The 22,259-nt window shown below is 32.2% G+C and overlaps 1 protein-coding gene across 7 annotated transcripts; it reads right to left on the bottom strand.

The window, feature by feature from the left end:
- Positions 1–72: 72 nt before the first annotated feature.
- On the bottom strand, positions 73–21,993 carry LOC126820951 (putative FERM domain-containing protein FRMD8P1). Of its 7 annotated transcripts, none has more exons than XM_050549170.2 (13): positions 21,902–21,993; positions 20,971–21,073; positions 19,213–19,236; positions 11,053–11,220; positions 10,096–10,197; positions 8,877–8,935; positions 8,170–8,336; positions 7,536–7,754; positions 6,391–6,523; positions 5,388–5,549; positions 4,663–4,759; positions 3,873–3,941; positions 73–3,121 (listed from the first exon to the last, which is right to left on the bottom strand). In XM_050549170.2, exons 1-13 carry the CDS (start codon positions 21,944–21,946, stop codon positions 3,105–3,107), a joined length of 1,365 nt encoding a protein of 454 aa, XP_050405127.1. In that variant the 5' UTR covers positions 21,947–21,993; the 3' UTR covers positions 73–3,104. The 7 variants fall into 7 exon arrangements, with proteins under 7 accessions (XP_050405127.1, XP_050405125.1, XP_050405130.1 ...); XM_050549168.2 differs by lacking the exon at positions 19,213–19,236 and adding an exon at positions 19,960–19,995; XM_050549173.2 differs by lacking the exon at positions 21,902–21,993 and adding an exon at positions 21,643–21,849.
- Between the last annotated feature and the right edge of the window lie 266 nt (positions 21,994–22,259).

Consider the following 22,259-nt stretch of genomic DNA (forward strand, 5'->3'; position numbering starts at 1 on the left):
CAATTTCAGCTAAAGCCTAACTGCAACAAGAGGGAACCACCTAGGTTTTGATATGGGCAGATAAAACAATACTTTCATCACATTCACATATGTATATTTTTATTTATATATCAAAAGATCTGTTTAAAAAATGCAAAGTACAAAAAAAAACCTAAACAATTAAAGGCTGCAAGGCATATCATTTAAACATCCACATTTAGTATGATTGACAAAGCATATCTACAATCAGTTTAAGGCTTAATTCCTTCCAACTGGAAGGATAAGTTTATTTTAAAGAACCATGTGCGAACTGGGTAGTTCTGGACCCTCAACCATCTGGTTTCCTTGGGCTAAGGTAAAGTGACTCAACTTTCCCGTATTTTACATAGATCATTTTTTTTCTCGGATTTTGGCCATTATATTTTTGAGTTGATGGAAGGTGAATTTTATTTATTTTGAAAAAGGTCCGATGGTTTGAGGGCCAGTCCGCACCTTGTGAAGATTAATATATTCTATAAACTGTGTGCTGTATCAACAGATGTGCCTTTTGTGAGCAATTTATAAAAGCCTATTTATATAAGAAATAGGACAATTGTGACCCGTGAATAATTTTTTATTTAAAGAAAAAATATGTATTAAGCATTATATATGTATTAATTTTTGTTGTCATGATGTGGTGGCAATTACAATAATTCTCGTTACTGAATAAAAATATTAAAATGATATGTAAACTTGAATAAACAATAAGGATATATTTATTACTGAAGTCAGTTGAATACTTAACAATTATGAATTATTAATGAAGTAGTCTGAAAACTCCAATACACTAAACAGATTTATTAGCTAAGACATTAAAAAAATACCAAAAAAAAAAAATAACATACATGCAGATACATTTTTGTCTAATTTATTTTAGATTTCTTCCGATGGTATTAAATGACCGCATTGTCTGTGTCATTTATACTTTAGAACTAACACTATGTCATAACTAAGCTTTCAAAACTCCATCTAGTGAAATAAATTGCTGTTCTTTATTTTCTAGCAAATTATTGTCGGACCAGTTTATGTAAGGGGAATACCCAAAAATTTCCTCTTCCACATATATCCAAATGTTCGCTTAGTGGAGTCATTCTATTTTTGGGATTGGCAAAGTGGGATCTGTGTGGATTCATCCTTATGTTGAGTTATGATTCAGTTTTGCATATTTAACTTTCTATATATATATATTCACGAGTAATGCACTGAAATTTTCAGCAAATTACCTTTACACTATCTAGTTTTTAACTATTATAGTGAGAATTGCCATCTCTTTATCTTATATCCCATAATGTATCTTTAAGTCATGCTATTTGATTTATCCTCAAGTCTATATGAAACTTGAAAATGAAATAAATCTAAATTGCAATAAAACACATAATTTTAATATTTACAAATATTTACAAAATTTACAATTAGAGATCAATATATATTGAGGAACAATACAAATAAATTGTAATAAAATATATTTAAAAGAGACCATGCTAAGAAATTAAACAATGTAAGTTTATTTGGAAAAGCACTTGGTATAGCTTCAATCAAAACAATAATATCAGACTGAACAATATAAATTTAATATGTGGTTGTCAAATAATGTAAAGCCATTTAAATTTATCGAAAACATAAAGACAACAATGACATTGTAAGGAAATAAATGTGGATTTATAATTGTAAATTGGTTTATAAAGCATAGAAAAAATGTGATCAATTTATAAGCAAATGTGTCAATAATACGACTCTTTAAGTAAAAAAACTGTTTGATTCTATTTCACAAAGTATTTAATCTACAAGAACTGGAATATTTTACCCTTTAGGAGAGAGAAATTGGGTTTATTGTTTAACCGTCTTCATTAGCCCAGTTTGAGCAGACCAGTAGGACGTTAAACCCCATTTCATTTTATTTAACATTCAAATAATATAAACTAGTTCATTTCGGGTCTAACATATGCTTCCATTTTATATCATAGGGTTCTTTACGTGTGGGAGGAAAGCAGATAACTTGGAGCAAATCATGCGACCCTACTCATTGTAACATAGAAACGGGGAATCAAAACCATGCCACGTAGATTCACTGTCAGACCTTATGATATAAAGCTGACATGTTAAACCATTCAGTCACCCAACCCCCTTACCCTTTAAGACAGTTATAACAAACTATATGTACATTATGGGACCAAAATTGTTGTATTTGTATATTGGAGGCTTATTATTTCCATTATGACTTATCAGGGCTTGCCATGAAACGCGAGCAACTACTTGTGCGCATGCCAAATATAAAAATAATATAATAAAAAATAATGGAATATCTCGTAATAAAAATCCAAACTGAATTGAGTTCGATATGGTGCGTGAAACACTTCCTTTAATTTTATTGGCGGATTAAGTAACTTGTTACATACTTCCGACTTCTACTCAAAAAATACTTTTAGACATGTACTGACAGACCATTTTCAGGCCGAAGCTCTTTATCAATTTTGTGTAATCATGACTGAAGTGGATATAGACAATTTTGTTGTCATTTTAGTAGTAACATGTTTTAATAGTAACATATATTGGTTCCTTTTATTTAAAAAGCAAGTCTCCAGTTGTAGTTTGTTCCTAAAACCCTTCACCACTCAACAATGGTGATGGGAAATGGCTACTTATGTGCGAGTAGAATAGATGACTACTGTATTTACCATCTGTTTGGCAAGCCCTTCTTATGGTCATCTATTCCATATAGAGAAAAGAAATACATGGCATAATAATATTAAAGCTTCCACCAATACAAGTTTCGGACTAGTATTTTCAGGGTAATACACAGGGAACATGGAGATAGTTCTAATATCTCATAAAATTGTCTGAGTTAATAGAATGATCAGAAAATGATTAAAAACGTCAGAAGCTGGCAATAGTGGCATTCCATATTGCATATGTATTTGAAACTGTTGTTATTAAGTCAAACAGAAACTGGCACCAGTCCATAGATATGTAAATACAAAAAGGAATGATAATGAAATATCACAGTTCAAGCTTTGAGACTGGCTAATGTTGCTTAGTAGAGTAGATTAACCAGAACATGCAGGAGTTGAGAATTAGATAGCAGCGCATCAATCAATTCTATTTCCTGAAAATTATCAAAGAATGAAAAAGTCATTAAATATATATTCCAGAAATTTTAACAATCAAATTTAAAACAAAAAGCTTGAGATATGTAGTACATTGTAGGAAGTCCATGCTTCATTCATTAATAAATACACATGCCTTTCCATTCTCCCCCTCCCCTACCCCCTGCTACAGTTTGTAGATCTGTAATATCATTTTAGAAGTCAAGACAACTTTTAGCAGCACAGGGTTTTTACTGTATTTAGAAATACTCTGAAGAGTGGAATTGCGACTTTCAAAATTTTCTTTTGGTGGGAGAGGGATCTTTGGATCGAGTGAGAAATCGGGTTTAATATCAACGACAGAAACTAGGTCATTTCTAGACTAACATATGATTCAATTTTATGTCAATAATTTGATTGCGGGTAGTGGTCTTTAGCAGAGGGATGAAAACGGAGGACTGGATCTTGAAAAAATGCATTCATCAAGTAGAGAAGAAAAAGGCCAAGATATTTTTCGAAAGAACTGTATAGAGGTATTTTAAATTGGTGTAATTTTAAATTATTACATGTTCTGTATAATTTTACTATCTAATATAAAAAATAAAAACATCTTTACAAAATAGAATTTCTAACTGGAATGTAAAATGATAACAAACGAAAAAAAAAACTCAACAAGATTAAACTGATCAGCTATAACTTTCTCCCTTCCAATGTTTAAAATGAAACTTTGTATTAATAATGTCGTCAAGCAACAGTAAAACCTCTACCTACCCTGTACTGTATATGTGGCACAACATAATTTATCCATTTTATGTATCACTTTCATATTGTTATCAGAATCTGAGTTTAGAAAAGAAAAATATTTTAAAAGTGCACAACAACAAGGCATTATCTTAGCTCCTTGTATAGCAAACGGTATGTCATTCTAGTTTCCATGGAAACCTTTCTTTTAAAATCTGCAAAATTTCTAATTAGCAAATTCACATGTGCTATATAAGGTAGATGTGTATATAAAGTTTTATAAAGATGTCTTGAACGGTTTATGAAATATGCTCTGAATATGTTTGGCACCAGATAAAAACAATAATGATTGTCTAAAGGAGGCATAGTAAGTAGTTATCATTCCCTTTCACAAAGATACAGGCTCTAAAATTTGAAATCAATCAGCAATGTGCCTTTTGCTAATTAGTAGTCGTATTGTTTGCTTATTATAGCAGTTGTAGTTGTGCCTTTTGCTTATTATAGTAGTTGTGCTTTTTGCTTATTATGTAGTTGTGCCTTTTACTTATTATGTAATTGTGCCTTTTGCTTATTATGTAATTGTGCCTCCTTTGCTTATTATATTAGTTGTGCCTTTTGCTTATTATAGTAGTTGTGCTTTTTGCTAATTAGAAATTTCTCACATGAATAATTTTTATGTTTTAAATTTATATTTAGAAGATGTTTTATTAAACAACTTATTATAGAACTATAATAAGACAGAGAGTATTGTATCTGGATCTGTTTTATTAAACAACTTGTTAAAAATAAACTATTACCGAACTGTAATAATGAAATTTACCTGATGTAACACGACCATCAACAAAATCTTCTGGTTCAACACCTAAATCTAGTTTACGTTTTACACATGATGATATTAAAGCATCCATTAATTTAGCCTGTAAATATAACACAAAGAATAAGAATTCCACTCTTCAGTTCAATGACAAATAAAAAGTGACCATCATGGACAATCTTTTCATTGACATCATACTGTCACATGATGTTAATGCCATTTCACTACATTTTAACAATGTATTCATACGTCTCACTTCAATGGCTGTCTATTATATATTTTTTTTATTAAAATTATTGTCCTTTGTCATATAACAGTTCTCTGCATTTTTGTTCTGAATAATTGACTTTAAACCTGGCTAGTTAAATTACTGTCTTAAAAAAGTTTATTTATGACCAGCATTTACATAAAGGGAGTTACCTCCCTTATATAAAATTCTGTAAGGATGGGGATGCTTGATTGTCAGTCCGGGATGTTCCGAATTGACAGAATTGCAATCGAGTGAAGTAGAATTCAGTATTCTCGCAGTTCTGTCAGTTCCGACAACTGAGGTGATGTGAGTAGAATTGTGACGTAATTAAGCACAATGAATATGTTTTAGCTGTCATGGTTGGTTGAGATATTTTCTCATACAGTTGACGCATGTGTTCTACCCTCAAATTTCACCCGACTGTCATTAATTCAATTCCAGAAAGTTCAATCGAACATTCCCTATGAAAACAATATATTACCTCTTTTGAATAGACTTCTAATAATTTTGTAACCTGTCCTTGTTGTGGACAATCATATAAAAATTGTAAATATAAACAATCCATTGTTTCATCATCTACATCAAACTCAGCTTCTTTATATCGCCATGACAACTGTGTAAACGGTACTGTTAATAATACCACCTGGAAGATAACAAGATCTATTTAATATACTGTACATATAACAATTATCAAAGAGCCCTTATTGCCCACTACTGACTTTTAGGCCATTAAATATGCAGCATAACATTGTTATTGTATCATAAGATAAATCCTATTACCAAAATTTACAATTATTTACAGATACTGTATTTAATGATAATTTTCTGCACTAAATAGGCTAACGAAGACACCATTGCAGTGTGCTTTGACTTTTGCCCATACACAGTGGCATAGCAGCTTACTCTTTATCGAATTCCAACTGTCACAGAATTTTTTACTTACAAGTTAACAAAAACATTAGATGTGTATCCTTGATACGCCATGCATCCCTGCACCATTGACAGAGAGAGATAGAGTGAGAGAAATGGGCCTTAGCATCCACTTGACACAAATTGGTAATTTAGGGACTAACATATGGTTCAATTTTAATTTTTAATAATTCGCTTGTGCGTAGGTATCTTTAGCAGTGGGAAGAAATTGGAGGACCCGGAGAAAAACCATGAGGTTGGACAGGCGACCCTACTCCTTGTCATGTACAACCGAGGAATCGAAATCTGCCAGCTGATTCAATGACAGACCTTATGATACAGTGCGCTCACGCACCACTGACAAGAGGGCACCAGACCGGTATATCCTGAGGAAATTTATCAGTGAACACCCGAGATTCAACCACAGACTTCTTGGTTAGTGAGCTAACACCATACTCATTGAGTTATTAACAAATAGATATAATATTAGCAGTACTAGATACTTGTAGAAAGAGTATACCAGTAGGTATTAAACATGCTGCCAGTTAAAATCAATATTTATACATAAAGCTTACACGACTTTCTTTATCAATTAAAGTAACACAATCTGTATTGATGGCAATTAAACATTTTACACTGGTACCAATATTCATCATTCTCTTAAATCTATTCACTGGCCTTTCTATTTGACCATGGAAAAATGCACTCCTGTAAATCATAAATATTAAACTACATTTAGAAATCAATTTATTTAATACACTGTAGTCCTTTACGTTTATAAAATTGTGCGGGAACCATAAAAAGCTCCTGCCAATTTCAAAAATGAGAAAAAAGCTCCTGTAAAAAACTAATTATATTGCAAGAGTAATTCTACATTTTTTTGAATTAAGGAGAGCCAATTTGTATTTATGATTTAATCTTGTTTCATATCTGGTGAATATGTTTGGTGAATATGGTAGCGTCAGAATTATCATCATGGTAACTGATAGCTCACATGTAGGCAGTTTCAAATCAACAAAAAACTGAAAGTGGTTTTATTAATCTCAACATTCAGGAAAGCGATTTAGCTAATTTGAAGGAGACTTTAATGGCTACCGCGAAGGGGAGTTGTGGTGCATCAAGAGGAGGAGTTAAAGCGCACCTTAAACAATAATGACTGCACTGTATTCACTCTCAGAAACACTGTTTCTCAAAAGAATGTTAATTCAGAAATATGATAGCATATTAAACCATTAATTATGTTTGATCCGTTGATCATATGTTGAATTTTACACAGAATATCTCATTTATCGATGTTTAATCCATACTTAGCATTAAAACATAATCCTAGAGTGTTGCAAATTTTTCAATTTATCATATATTTGTAAATACAGAATTGACTTATGTTCACAGGTACAGTTTTAGATGTACATTGTACCTGACAAAATGTCAAGCCCTAATGAAATAGTACCTAACATTTTCAACTTACTGCCGGACATGTATTAATAATATCAATAAAAAAGACAAATCAGTGCCAGACAAAATGACAGGCACCAGAGTTTTTTTGTCTGACAATGTCTCAATTTGTGCCTGACATTGTCTGTGACAGGTGCCTTATTTCCCCGGGTTGAGTGGTAGTGCAAATATTGTATTACACCTCACACTACAAGATCACATGTTTTATGTAACATATATTTAAAATTTAACCAATCCATTTAGAAAAAAAATAAATATGACTTACCCATACATAGGATATGTACGACAGACATCTAGATATTTTTGATAGAGCAGACTTAGATTATTAGGTATATCTAGATCAGCAAATTCATTAGATAATTCCTGATGTGCTCCTCTCATCAAATCCTCACATTCCACTCCTTCGTTATTCTTTGATGTGGTAAAAAATAAAAACTTCTGTTTCTGGTACATATGTTCAGGGTAGAATTGTATAATGGATGATCTACAATATAAAACATTTTATTGAATATAATATATATAATATATAAATGGGGTTTAATGTCCATACAGCCGGGGTTGTGATAAAAATTTTGCACGGACATCAGCATTTCCACCTATTACTCTGCCAAACGTTGTTTTATGTGTAAGCCTGCAAATATACGAGTGGACCTTGTTTTTACGTCCAATTTGACAATTTTTCTTTGCATGACCCTCAGTGTCATCTGGCAGGCTGAACAACACATAAATAAATTCAAATTTAGATAATGAATTTAATCAAACACAAATCATTCATGTAACGAGTTCATTGGAATGACAATGAAAATAAAAAAATGTTATTGCCATCAACAATGTGGCTGTCATTCACAATTGATGTAAATATATTCAGGTATATGTCCATCAGTCTGATTAAATCTCACCTGTAACGAGCTGGAACATGTTCTTTAGGATCATATTTTCCCAAATGGATTAAGGCCTGTAATCCTGCTAATCTATTGTAATCTTCAGGATATAAAACATATCTTCCTTCTATTACATTAAATTTAGCTTCATGATATAATAGACACAACATCTGTTCATTAGTTATCTGTAGAAATACACATGAAAATAATAAAATATTTTAAAATATCGGTACATAAAACAGGTAATAAGCACAGAATCATGATATTTGTTTTATAAATGCATTAATAGAATCTGTGTTATTGAACTTATCTGAATGCAGTACAGGTATGTTAACTGGACTAGTTTCCAGTCGTTTTAAAACTGATAGATATTCATAGATAATTATATTTTCTAATGAAAAGGTTATTTTGTAAGATATTGAATTTGAGCGACAGATGACAGCATGTGCTCAAACTCTATTTTAGACTACTACAAGGGCTGCCAATGTCTCCAGCTGTCATACTATCATGCAATCACCGAATTATCCTTATTTCCAGGAATCACACCTCCATTCACTTTACACTCATTATCAGAATATAGCTGGTCAGGCTTTCCCAAGACCTTGGTTAATTAAAATTTTGAACAGTCATAACTAATTATGTCGATCAGGGCTTGTCTACTTGCTGTTTAAAGGCATAAAGTTCACTTATCGTCCCAATAATATAATTATAAAATAAATTCTTACATTTCTCTCTTGATCTAGAGTAAAGAAAACGTCTCTCTGTACCATTAATACCGGTTCCGCTATTCAATTATAAAATTTTAAAAAACACATTTCAATAATCTTCTTAGAAAAAGAGTTCTGCTTATTTTTAGTTCAAAACATTTTCATATGTTAATGGAAACCTGAGAGATATCATATAAATTGAAATGAAATGCAATAGGGTTTAACCTCCTACACAGATACATGTAATTGTAACTGACTCAAATCAAGGCTATAAACAATCTAATTAAAATGCAGATCCTATTTCGTTTCATTTTTTATAGTTCAAAATTTTGTTTTACTTGTCTTTACTACACTAGGACCTGAAAGAGTTGTTATATAATCCATGTTCTGGTTGATGTGAGGAATTAGCCAATGAAATGCTCTGTTGCGGTGAGTTCTTGGCGTGCTGTGAGTATTCCACTAGAAACATCAATGCTGATTGGTTAATCAAATGTCTGATGTCATAGGGTCAAAAGCTTGTATGACCCCTGGCGCGACCTTCCACTACAACTGGTCAGATATGCATGTAGTAGAGGCCATTGAAAGTATATAAAAAAACAAAACGAAATATAGATCTGTATGTTAATCAGATTGGGCTATAAATCAGGTAAGATGGTTATTAATTAATTAAGTTAGCAAAAAGACCTACAAGTTACATAATATAGAAATGGGTTAATTTATTCTACAAACTTATAATCTTGGTTTAATCTATGTAATAAGTGGTCAGTTGGCATGTTTTTAAGGTTACTCAACCAGAACAAGAGTTTATGTGAATTGTTATGGTCTAGAGAATCATGTTACATGTATCTGATATCTTTCACAAATGAATTCATGACAAATTGAAGATTAAAATAGATTTTAACTTATAATCAATCAATATTTAAATTAAATGAAATGGAGTTTAACATCCTACTGTTCTGCTCCGAACTGGGCTAATGAAGACGGGCATACGCCATACAGTGTGCCATGAGGGACGGCGGCACTACGGCCTACTCTTATATCAAATTATATGAACTTTCTTGGCCAATGCAGGGATCGAATACCCGACCACCAGGCTAGCGAGCCAGCGTCTTACCTCCTTAGCCACAGTGACCCCCCGCCCCCCCAATCAATATTTAAACAAATATATAAAACTCAATTACAATTAGAACTTACATTTAAACTCAATCACAATTAGAACTCTATCATTAATACTTACATTTAACAATATCTTCAAATTCAGCTCCTGTATAAATAACACATAATTCATCCCATTTCTCTACTACATGATACGGATGATGACTTCTTTTCATACGTAAATCTATAAAACATACATCAAACATACATTGAATCTAATTCATCGATTGGAATATAATTACAGAAAATGGAAATCTAGATTTTATCCACACATTTGCAATGGGCTTGCTATCAATATAATCAAGCCAACAGTGAGGATGATGCCTTATCTACACATTTGCAATGGGCTTGCTATCAAAATAATTAAGCCAACAGTGAGGTTGATGCCTCCCACTTCAATCTTAAGATTAACTAAAGCACAGAGCAATTGCATTGCTTGCCACTCTGCTTAACCCAAGTGGAAAATTCTCATTATAGAACTTAGTCAAAGTATTTATGTAATGAAACTATTCTACAAGTATCATTACTCTGCCTTAATTAGCCTGGGTGAAAAATGTCCACCTAATGTTTGAATATTCTACCTCAATTCGAAGAGGTGGGTGACAGACAGACACAATTAAATGGTATCCTTCTTGATCTGAAATCATACGGTCATTAAAATGAAATTTGATGTCCTACTGTTCTGCTGTGACTGGACAAATGAAGATGGGCAAACACAATACAGTGTTCTGTCTGGGAAAATTAGCAGGGACAGTGGCACTACAGCCTACTCTTACATCGAACTGCAACTGCAAAGGGTTCTTTTACGCGTACGTCAAGAGGTACACAGGCCCTCGGTTTTTCATCCCCTCACGAACAACTATATAGGTTGCCCATTGCCAGGTCTGCCATCCTATACAACTGACAAGGGGGAAGCACGCCGGAAAATCCACATGAACTTTCTCGGCCAACACCTGGAATGAACATGGGACATTCAGATTAACAAGCCAACGTCTTACTCACTAAGCCACTGTGACTCCATGTTGTCATTAAAGCTTACCTAAAAGATCAGAAACTATCCACAGAGCAAAAGCTTGTTTAGCTATATCTGGTAAATTCTTTTCGTCAATAACAAGATCTAACAGATCATCAGCTTGTGCAAGATGGCCATCTTCTAAATTAAAATGTATCCCAGTTCTGTCTCTCAAAAACACAATCATCTCAATCACTGAAAATACAAAAACAAACAATCCATTATTCAATTAGAATAATTTTGAAGTGTAATGAACTTATATAGCTATATTTGATAACGTTTCTTAAACATAGATTATACAAGAGCTAAATCTGCCTATTGCAAGTCTTTATTCGGCTTCAGAAGTTATAGAAATTATTAATTAGACGTTTATTTATATGACAAGCTCAAAATCAGCTCTGTAAACCCTTGGATGGCTTGGATACAACTTGGATTTAAACAGTCGTCCATTTAAAATTAAATCAAGAAATGGCAGACCAAGCTTACGTTTACCATTAGTCACTGACATCACTACCGGAAGCTAGTGACGAAAGGCCTACCAAGTGAGGGTACCATAGCCATTGAGAATGTTACTTGATAATCGAGAATATGTGGGTGGAGTTATCATCTGTCAATTAAACAATCGACAATTCTCGTACACGGTGAGGGCACAGTTGGTGCCTATTTCTAGTCCAAACTTCCAACAGTGACCACTCCGTTCCGAATAAAGTAATTTGACTGAAATTTTCAATATTTTTTCTTTTTTTATCATCTATTTTTGAATTATTATAGCAATAATGACCAACTCTTCATTAAACTCTTAACTAATGTATCTTTAATATAGAAACTTTTAGCTATATTTGATAATGTTTCTTAATATAGAAACTTGAGAAATGAATTTAGAAGTATCAAGTGTTCATGATATTTTAGAAGATTAATTAAAGTAAGTTAATTAACAGGCTAATTTTCCATCAGTCAATATCATTGACTGTTTATCACCCCTGATGATATTATGTAAATTTATGGAATTGATAATCCATAATTCTACAGCTTTCGGAACCATAATCCTGTATTTAAACAAAGATTAATCTGCAATATATGTCTGTTAAATGGACAGTAAGTAATGAAAAATACATTCTCATAAATGCACCCTCCCTCAAAGAAGTTAAGTGACAAACATGGCATCTAACAACAGTTTATAATAATAGCATGAGGTATCTCCCCGTGAATACAAAGTTTTGAGAGGAATATGAAGCAAATTGTTGATAGATTAATTAGTTTGAATATGTTTTTAGTTCAAATATATTCTCAAATCACACAGTTTGCACGTGGGAAAGTATCTTTAATGCATAAGAACAGACAACATAATAATTGTATGTATTTCATTGTTATTCATATCAAATAGTAAGTGCAGGAGAACCACACTACATGCAAACGATAAAACAAAATGATCAACTTCTTTCTAGTAGGGTTAAGCTGACACTGACAGCTATTTCAACTGCCAATAACTTTGAAAAAAATATGTTCGAACTAAATTATTCAAATTAACCTAGTGTAACATCCTAAAGACTAAACATCTAGCCCTGTCTATTTGATAATACAGCCGTACTCAGTGAATACACATACCTTCACTTGGTTTGCTTATCCTCTTGTTTGCTTTTCCCTTTTTTAAAGCAACTTTAGTTCTAGCAGCCATGTTTACAAACAGTAAACAAATCAAGGATCAAGAGTATTATTATCACTTCCTTTGTATTTCAAGATAAATAATACTGATAGAGAAATAATACTGTATTATATAACAAAACACAAGTACTCTAGAAACCTTCAGTTTGTAATACAACTCTAACAATCACAGTAAACCATAAATAGTAAATACTACAGCGAAGGTTACAGTGAATAGACTAATGTACATTTAAAAAATATATATACCATTAGGCCAAACGAACTATTTATAATGAACTAAACCCTGTAATACGAGCGTATGTCAGAATCACAACTCAATCACCATCAATCACAGCCTCAAGTCAATTTGATAGATCTATCTTATATGTAAATATAAAACAACAGTATTATCACAAAAATATTATCATCATTGAATCTCCTGTTTAAATAACTCAAATATAGCCTACCATCACAGTCAACAGATAGAAAATATAATATTGTTATTATTGAATCGCTTTTTTAAATAATCCAGACATAATACAGTCCACAGATAGAAAATATAATATTGTTATTACTGAATCACTTGTTTAAATAATCCAGACATACCACACAGTCCACAGATAGAAAATATAATATTGTTATTACTGGATCGCTTTTTAAAAAAATCCTGATATAATAAACAGTCCACAGATAAAAAATATAATATTGTTATTACTGAATTGCTTTTTAAAATAATCCTGATAATATAATAAACAGTCCACAGATAGAAAATATAATATTGTTATTACTGAATCTCTTGTTTAAATAATCCTGATACAGTAATAATATCACAAAATACTGTGGTATTGAAACAAGCTCAGTTCACATTACTCCACACAGAAAGCTAATACTAGTATAATTATGATCTTCCCACAGTATCAAAGTCAAACCACAGGCAAAATTTATAATACTATATTTTTACTCTCCACAAATAATATTAGAAACAAATAGTGGAAGTCAAATCAAAGGTAAAAATAATTCAATAAATTTACTCTCCACAATTAAATTTGGAAACAGAAAGTGGAAGGATTAGTCACAATGGAATCCGTAATAGTAGAATTTGTCCTTATTCCTGGCCAGTGTAAATCACTGCACAGTAAATAATAAACAACCGTAACGAAACAAGGAGGCAAGAAAACTGCTCTATTTATACTTGTAGACGAGACAAAAAGTTGTAGGAAGCTGTGATATAGGAAAACATGGAAATAATTATAGTAAGTTGAAACATCCTGTAGAAACATGAGTGTTCGTCAGCATAGGTACTTCATAATATATGTGTAGGCTCACACAATAACATTGTACTATCTAAATGTATACTTTACGCCTACCCCATTTTAGATTCTTATATTATCTTTATTTAATAAGAACTTAATGCCCTTCATGGTACTATTAATACCTGTAGTAGGTTATGTTTAAAAAAAATATATGAATCATCATAGTCAATATCTAGGCCATACACAAATCTTTTTTTACCTAGGTTCAATATGCCCCTGAAATATCCATTTCAATACTACAACAATTAGAAATGAAATGGGGTTTAATGTTTGGCTATTCTGCACAGCAATAAGTGATTTTGATAGTTAAATGTATTATACTCGTAACTTGAGTCAACTGATATAATAATGATATCATAAATAGACCACACATTACCCGGTAGTGAGAATTCATACAAATAATATTCATATCATATTTCATGCATGTGAATTTTACATTTAAATTGTTATCAAGAGATAGCTTTTTTTCTTGTCAATGTTCCCCCCTCAAATTAATATTACAATAAACCACATACACGTAGGTTGGCAATTTCAAAACAATATCCATAAAGATACATTATGGGAGATTAGATAGAGAGCTGGTAATTCTCACTATAATAGTTAAAAAATAGATACTGTAAAGGGAATTTGTTAAAAATTTCAGTCAAATTGATCCACTCTGAACCGAAGTTTTAGTGATTAAATTTTCGGCCTAGCCTCGATCATCATTACTAAAGACGGTAGGATAAAAAACATAGTCTTGATTATCCATTTCATGATTTAATTATGAATGGAGTCGAACAGCAAATCGTACCTAATCCAAGAAACATTGCAGGCTAGCGATGCCATCGAGAGTTGATTATGGTCTGGATAATTAAGTTAGTTAATGTCTAATTAAAAAGTAAGATAGGCAGATTTAGCTCTTGCATAATGTATGTTGAAGAGATTTTTGAAAAAATTTTGCGACTACAAGAGAATTTTGAAATCACATTAAAATTATTCATGAATAAAGACACAACAATGGAAATTTTTCATTGTGACATTCGTAAAAAAAATGTTTTTATTTGTGTTGATAAAATTTGTTGTGATGAAAGCTATAGGATGAGTCGTTCCAGCATTGAGCAGTTTTCATTGATAAAAGAAATGAAATGAAATAAGCTTTAACATCCTACTCATTGATAAAAGACTCTAGTGTATGACTTATAACATTTGTTGTGATGAAACCTACAGGATGACTCGTTAAACCATTGAGCAATTTTCATTGATAAAAGACTGATGACTGGTAACATTTTCAGAGAAGAAACCTACAGGATGAGTCGTATTCTGATAAAAGGTATGCTGGAGTGGCACAAAAAAGTAAAAATAACTACTGACACACATATATATGTAGATTACTACGATTATAAGATATCACAGCATCACACCAAGATGATAAACCTTTTGGAAATCTGCCATGATACACCAAAACATCACCATTCCAATAGATTATGAACTACGTAGAAGTAATGGAGCAAAATAAGGATTGGGAAGGAATGATTGCATTATTAATGTTCTACACCTTGATTGTCGGTATTTCAGAAGATACCAGAGAGATGGTAATATACTGGGATATACACACTTATTGTGTATATTATACAAATTATACAGTCATACATTAAGTTACGTAAATAGCCTTAAATTTTGCAGGTGTAATTTTTATTTCAGAAATGTGTCTTTAAATTACACTTAAAACTTTAAAGAAAGTGGGGACACTTCGGGACTAAATCTTATTCAAGTTATTGTTTAGCTAAATGTTGCGAAAGTTCTTAAGTGTGAATCCATATTGATTTACATATAATTCAACTAGTGACATATCATTTTTGTCAGTCGGGATCTGTTGTGAAAAGCTCAAATATTTGTATCACAACATCTCTACTCATGTGTCCTGCTACTAGTTTCATGAGAGCTACCCGCCATTTATAGTTTTACTTACATACTAGACAGACCATATTGCTGTCAATAAGTACATGTAGAACTCAATCCGATTCAAATACAGATCTATATTACTTTTCAATTTTTTATACTTTCGATGGCCTCTACTACATGAAGATCTGTAGTGGAAGGTCGCGTCAGAGGTCATAAGAGTGGCTTTTGACCCTATGACGTCAGACATTTGATTAACCAATCAGCATTGATGTTTCTAGTGTGTTGCCCACTGTTCCATGCACCTCAAGCCAAAAACTCGCCGAGACAGACCGTTTCATTGGCTAAACCCTCACATCATTCAGAACGTGGGTTATATAACAACTCTTTCAGATCCTAGTGTAGTATAGACAATTAAAACGAAATTTTGAACTATTAAAAAACGAAAGGAAATAGAATCTGTGTTTTAATCAGATTGATGTAGAATTCTGTACTCTCGATATATATAGTTGATAAATTATCTGACATGCAATAATTAGGACTCTCTGTATATGTGACGAATCATATCACTGTCCATAAAAATGAAATGGGGTGTAATGTCCTACTTTTCCACACCAACTGGGCTAACGAAGCTGGTGGCATGCACCATGAGTTTCGGCCTAATCTTCACGGGTCATTTTATGTACCAGCACGCGCCAATGTGTTCACAGGCGTCGCTTTATTAAAGATCATCTTGTTGCCAATAAGTAGGACTTTATCTATATCTATTCTGTTTATTAAACTCAACACTGGTTTGTAAAAAATACATGATCATGCCCATAGGCTTCAAAGTTGTTAATTTATTGATCTTATTAATATCTAAAGTGATCAATCATCGGATATCAATCATTTTGATTGAATTTTTTAAAGATGTTATTTACCAACACTAATTATGTCAAAATAAATACCAAGTTATACCCTATGTTGTCCATGAGCAGGGTATGCTTACTCATAGCCAATGTTGAGCATTAGCAGGGTGTGCTTACTGATCTACTTAAAGCCAATGTTGAGAATGAGTAGGGTATGCTTACTTTCTCTGGACCAAATAATACCTATTTCCATTTATTTGGGAATTCCCCCACAGCTGACTATTTTGGTTATTTACTTTTATATATTTATATATTGGTTTCAATTCTAAATCTAAGTGCTGTAATATAACGTAGTACTCAATAGACTTGTTACAATTAATACCATTGACTATACACTTATAACCTACCCATGGGATATCAATAACAACATACATTTATAGCTTTTAAGTTATTGCTACTGGGTTGTGATACATGTACATGTATGTCTGTTCGAACACCATCTAATCTACTAAAGGTCGTAAATAAAAGAGCTGTGGTATATATTTATTTAATTTGAGTATGTTCACGTATTTAGGTTCATGTTTGTAAGCTGCCTTGAACTATAATGGGGTGTTAGATACAATAAAATCTGACCTTTATAGGGTAATTTCACCCCCACCCCCCTCAAAAAGGAAAAGTTATTATTATCATGTATACATGTTAGTACCTAAATCATTTAATTCCTAGTCTGGTAGTCTATAGTTAAATCTCCCCTCCACACTTTATGTGATGTGCGATATGCTATATCAATATAATTGCTTGCCTTTTATGTTTAATATCATAAAAAACTCTCATGTCTGTACAATACTGTATATCGTATACACAGTATACTATGAGAATTGCAGGTGTTTTTTTATTACCTCCAATTGTATTGAATTGTTTGTATGAAACATATTGAAATTGAATAGTTTGTATGAAATCAAGATAAAAAGATAAGCAAAATCATAAAACATTAAACAGTCCGTTATTGAGGCATGTACCTGTTGACTGTTGCTAATGGTTGTTGTCATGTGTACACCAGTGACTGATATGCAAAAAATCTAGTATGATTCACTGTATGACATAGCGACAACGGTTTGACCGGTTCCTCGTGCATGTAGGGAACTGAGTACAAATCTTATTGGTTATTTATATTCATACACAACGAGTTTTGTAACAGAATAGATTTAGGCCTTGCTTCATTTTGTTCAAACCCTTAATTGTTAATTATTAAATCGTAATCATTTATTAATGGTTATGGTTGCTTATCTTCCAACTAAAGAGTACATGTAGGTGGTGAGGCCAAACAGACATCAAATAAACTTTTTTGATGAATAAGAATATTTTGACACTATACATGTACAGTGGACTGTCAAATATGACTCAGTTTTCTCAAAACCGGAAGTATTATTATAATGTAGCTTCGAATCCCCAGAACGTTATTCCCTTTAAAAATGATAAACCTTTCTGTACATTTCATTTTTATTTCATTTAACATGCATAGGCATTTTGAATACGTCAAGTTTGTCGTTAATTTATCTTCTTCATCGTCTTCAGTTGATCGTACACTTGTCTTTGGTGTCATGTGTTCATTGATGATCTGTCGTCCTATGTCCAGGTCGTCGTCACAGGGTTCGGATAGATCCGTACGGTGAACAAAGTTAGGTATTCAGGTTCAATCGGCATGCACAACGATTGTTTCCAACGGGTGCTAGGAATATTTTTACGACTGTGAATAATTTGTGGGAAAATTTGTGGGTATTCTTGAGTATTTGTCACAACTGTCTTACAGAAGATTATAAAATTATCAAAGTTTAAGTAATCAACAAAACCTACTCGAGTGAGTTTTAATCTCACTGATAATTGATTGGTGATTGTTTGTTAATCTTTTGTGTCTTCACACCCACCCATGTTGATTCAATGGAAATCGTGTGATGGGACGGCTGATTGATGTCGTAATTTGGAATATTCAGAGTACGGATTACTCAAAAGATTTTTTGGTTGAAATAATAATGAAATAAATCGGAACATGAAAATGATGTCAGATTTCACAGAGTGCTGGAGTATTCAGAGGTCGGATGTGACAGAGTCCATCACATCACAAAACGTATTTTACAAAAATAAAAAAAATAAAAACATATCTTCAGATGGTTGACGACCAAATTTGTTTAGAGTGCACCAAAACAAGCCTGTAAGTCTCTTTTTAATATCAAAAAATAGGAATTCATTTTCAGTATTTGCATTGTTTATCATTATCTATATTGATAAAATTATCAAATAGTTACCAGAAAATAAATATTTTCAGGTATCTTTTATAAAAATTCACTTTTTGTAACTTTATCAAGACTGACTGGCCTGTAGTTTCAGAGCACTCGAATAATTTTGATTTTCAAACCATTTGAAATAAAAATAAAATAGTACACAGAAAATAATTAAACACCACCACAAGTTTTACAACATCAATACCAAAGTACCTGTAAATTTACCTGGGTGCTTTTTCTTGTTAGTAGCTTGTTAAAAGAAATATTATCGGTTATTATTAATTATACAATTTATTATCTTTAAAGATGCATTATGTATGAGTTAAATCAGTCTTTTTCGTCTTCAGATGTTATATAAAATATTAATATTAGGCATTTATTCCCATGACAAGCCCATTATCTATTCTCAAGACTGTGATATTGAATGGATTAAAACATGCTTGCAGTTTTTAACGTTAAAAATGGATAATCGGGAGGTTTTTTTTAACGTAGCAGTGGTACATGGAAACTATCATATCATGTCAAAACTTCAAATACTCACTTTTCTCAGAATAAAGTAATTCAAATGACCGAAATTTTCAATATTCATTTTTCATCATCTATTTTTGAGCTATTATACAGTGTAGCAGGAATGCCCATCTCTTTATCTAAATCTTACATAATGCATCTTTAATTGTTATGATTTAATATTTATAGATTATTATTAATTGTTATGATCTATCATATATGTTTAGTTAGAACTTTCCTTGTAATTATTAATGTACCCCTTGACTCATACAGTATGGTTACAAATCAGAAACAGATGTTGTCTTTGTGAATATTACAATAAAATCAATAAAAGATTATGTCATCATTTATCACACATCACAAAAGTGAAAAACACTTTATTTTAAAGTATTGTTACAACTGAAGTGGAAAAATGCAGCTATTAAAAAATGTTGATGAAGCAATCAAGTTTGTTGATAAATTTACCTCTTAATGCAGAATCAATCGATGTTGATGAACCATCTTTTAAAAATAAAATTTATAATGAGATGCTAATATATTCTATTTATTTCTAATATCTTCAACTGGTCAGAGGTTAATTTGAGTTGTATGTTCTCAGGATGCTGAGGGAAGATGCAGTAATTTGAGTTTTTTTTAAGGGAGACAGAAAATCAGGCTCTAGACTATTCCACTTATGAGTCCCTAGATATTGAGGCCCTAGACTTCAGCCTGCACAATATTGTAGTCCAGTTCAGATTCTAATTCTATTGTGGGCCGAGAAGAAACTACGAAGGGGTAATGCTGCCTCATCAATAAAAATGGGTTAAGAAAAAAACAGAGTTCACCCATATTTACTAGCATGCATGTAAAATAAAGAAACATGACAGTTGAAATTTGAACAAGAGTAGGTGGAAATACTGCTGACAATCTGATTAAGATACAGATCTATATATTGTTCCGTTTTTTTATACTTTCGATGGCCTCCACTGCATGAAGATCTGACCAGTTGTAGTGGGAGGTTGGATCAGGGGTCATATGAGCGGCTTTTAACCCTATGAGGCTATGATGTCAGACTTTCGATTAACCAATCAGCGTCACTGTTTCTACTGGGATACCGACATTTCCGCACACAGCACACCAAGAACTTGCTGCAACAGACCGTTTCATTGGCTAATACCACACATTAACCAGAATGCGGGTTATATAACAACTCTTCCAGGTCCTAGTTAGTAAAGACAAGTAAAACGAAATTTTGAACTATAAAAAACAAAACGAAATAGGATCTTTTTTCTTTAATCAGATTGTACTGCTGTCTGAACAAGATTCTTTTCCAGTGGATTACAAAAGTCACAATAGAAAAAAATAAGTACATGTTAGTCTCAAAATAACAAGAATAAAATTGGTAAGACCATACACTCCATTCCTTTCTCATTGTGTTAATACATGTAACTACAGTTGATTTTTTTCTACTGTCTGAATTTTGACATAATAACCTACCTTCATTCATACTGACACTACCTGGGGCAAAAGAGCCAGTGTTATTGTGCCGCTCTGATGAAGCCATCATTAATCCCTTCTTCTCCTCCTCTGAAGCAAAATCCTGTAAAAATAATTAAACATTTAATTGATACTTTGCCACCTTTTGCTTTCAATTGTACAGAAAACATAATGCATTCATGTACTTAAACACAAATGGCTTATAGCCTATAGTCTCTTGATTTTGTAGCTTAAGTCTGTTATTTATTGTTTGTTATTTCATGTCCATTTTAATTATCTATCATCACTCTGATTACATTCTATCTGCTAACAAGATATACACAAGCTAGCTACAATAGATAACTGATACAATTATTTTTTTGCCTTTTTTTAGTAACTCTTATGTAACATCGTAATCCAACATGTTCTGTCCCTGTTTTCAGCCTTATGGAACTGGAAAATCTAGATACAAGATTTTAATTTAATTTGGATATTGGAAGTTTGTGTCTTACATGTACTACCATATTAAATATCAATTTATGTGCAAATTATTAGCTTAATGATTATTTCAGATGGTCTAAGCAAGAACAATTGAATCTCAGCAAATCAAAGTCTATTTATTTGTTGCCTAATAAAGATCTTCAAATATCAAAGGTCTACATATAGTAGGAAAGAAAACAAAACAATCCAGACCTTATTGTATTAATCAAGTTAAAACAAGTCCCTTTGACCCTTGTACTTTGATTTTCTAATAAAATCCTCGCTGAAAAAATCTGTCAAACAAAAGTGAGTAATTATAATGACACAGTTTTTATATAGTTGTTAAACGCCAGTGTCCATCTAGGTAATGCTTTAAACGGCTATATTAATCGTGTCTTGCGCCTCGGTGACTAAATGGATGAATAAGTCTATATGAACAACACCTGCGACTATGTCGTTCACCTATAATTACCTTTGCCGAGTCCTTTTTTGTACTGTTATTGAATTTTTCTGCCATATTTATTATTTACGGTTAACCAGACGCACAAAAAGATACAAATACACTGGTTAAACACGACTACTCACAACCAAACGAGAGTTATTTCTCTTAGGTTAAAAACATAGGGATCAGACTAGTAATTCTCTCAATGTGAAAATCCGAGCTATTTCCTGGCCTATGCCATTTTTTTTTGAGCATTCAGATGATCTTAATCTTTATAACCATCAAGAGCCAAACATGTTCTAATCATCAAATTTGAAGACGGTTGACCGTTTCGATTTTTTTGCTTGGCCCGGTCGAAGAAACCCAAAGTGGATGCAACACCATTTTT

Source organism: Patella vulgata, chromosome 5 (assembly GCF_932274485.2).
Source record: "Patella vulgata chromosome 5, xgPatVulg1.2, whole genome shotgun sequence".
Classification (NCBI taxonomy): Eukaryota; Metazoa; Mollusca; class Gastropoda; family Patellidae; genus Patella; species Patella vulgata.

Excerpts from the sequence above, each read along its gene's own strand:
- LOC126820951 (XM_050549168.2), bottom strand. The coding sequence starts at position 21,946 with ATGGCAGAAAAATTCAATAACAGTACAAAAAAGGACTCGGCAAAG. Across the intron at positions 19,996-20,970 it reads TAGTGTCAGTATGAATGAAG|ATGGTTCATCAACATCGATT; the intron begins GTAGGTTATTAT and ends TATTTTTAAAAG. Across the intron at positions 8,936-10,095 it reads ATTTGAAGATATTGTTAAAT|CGGAACCGGTATTAATGGTA; the intron begins GTAAGTATTAAT and ends ATAATTGAATAG.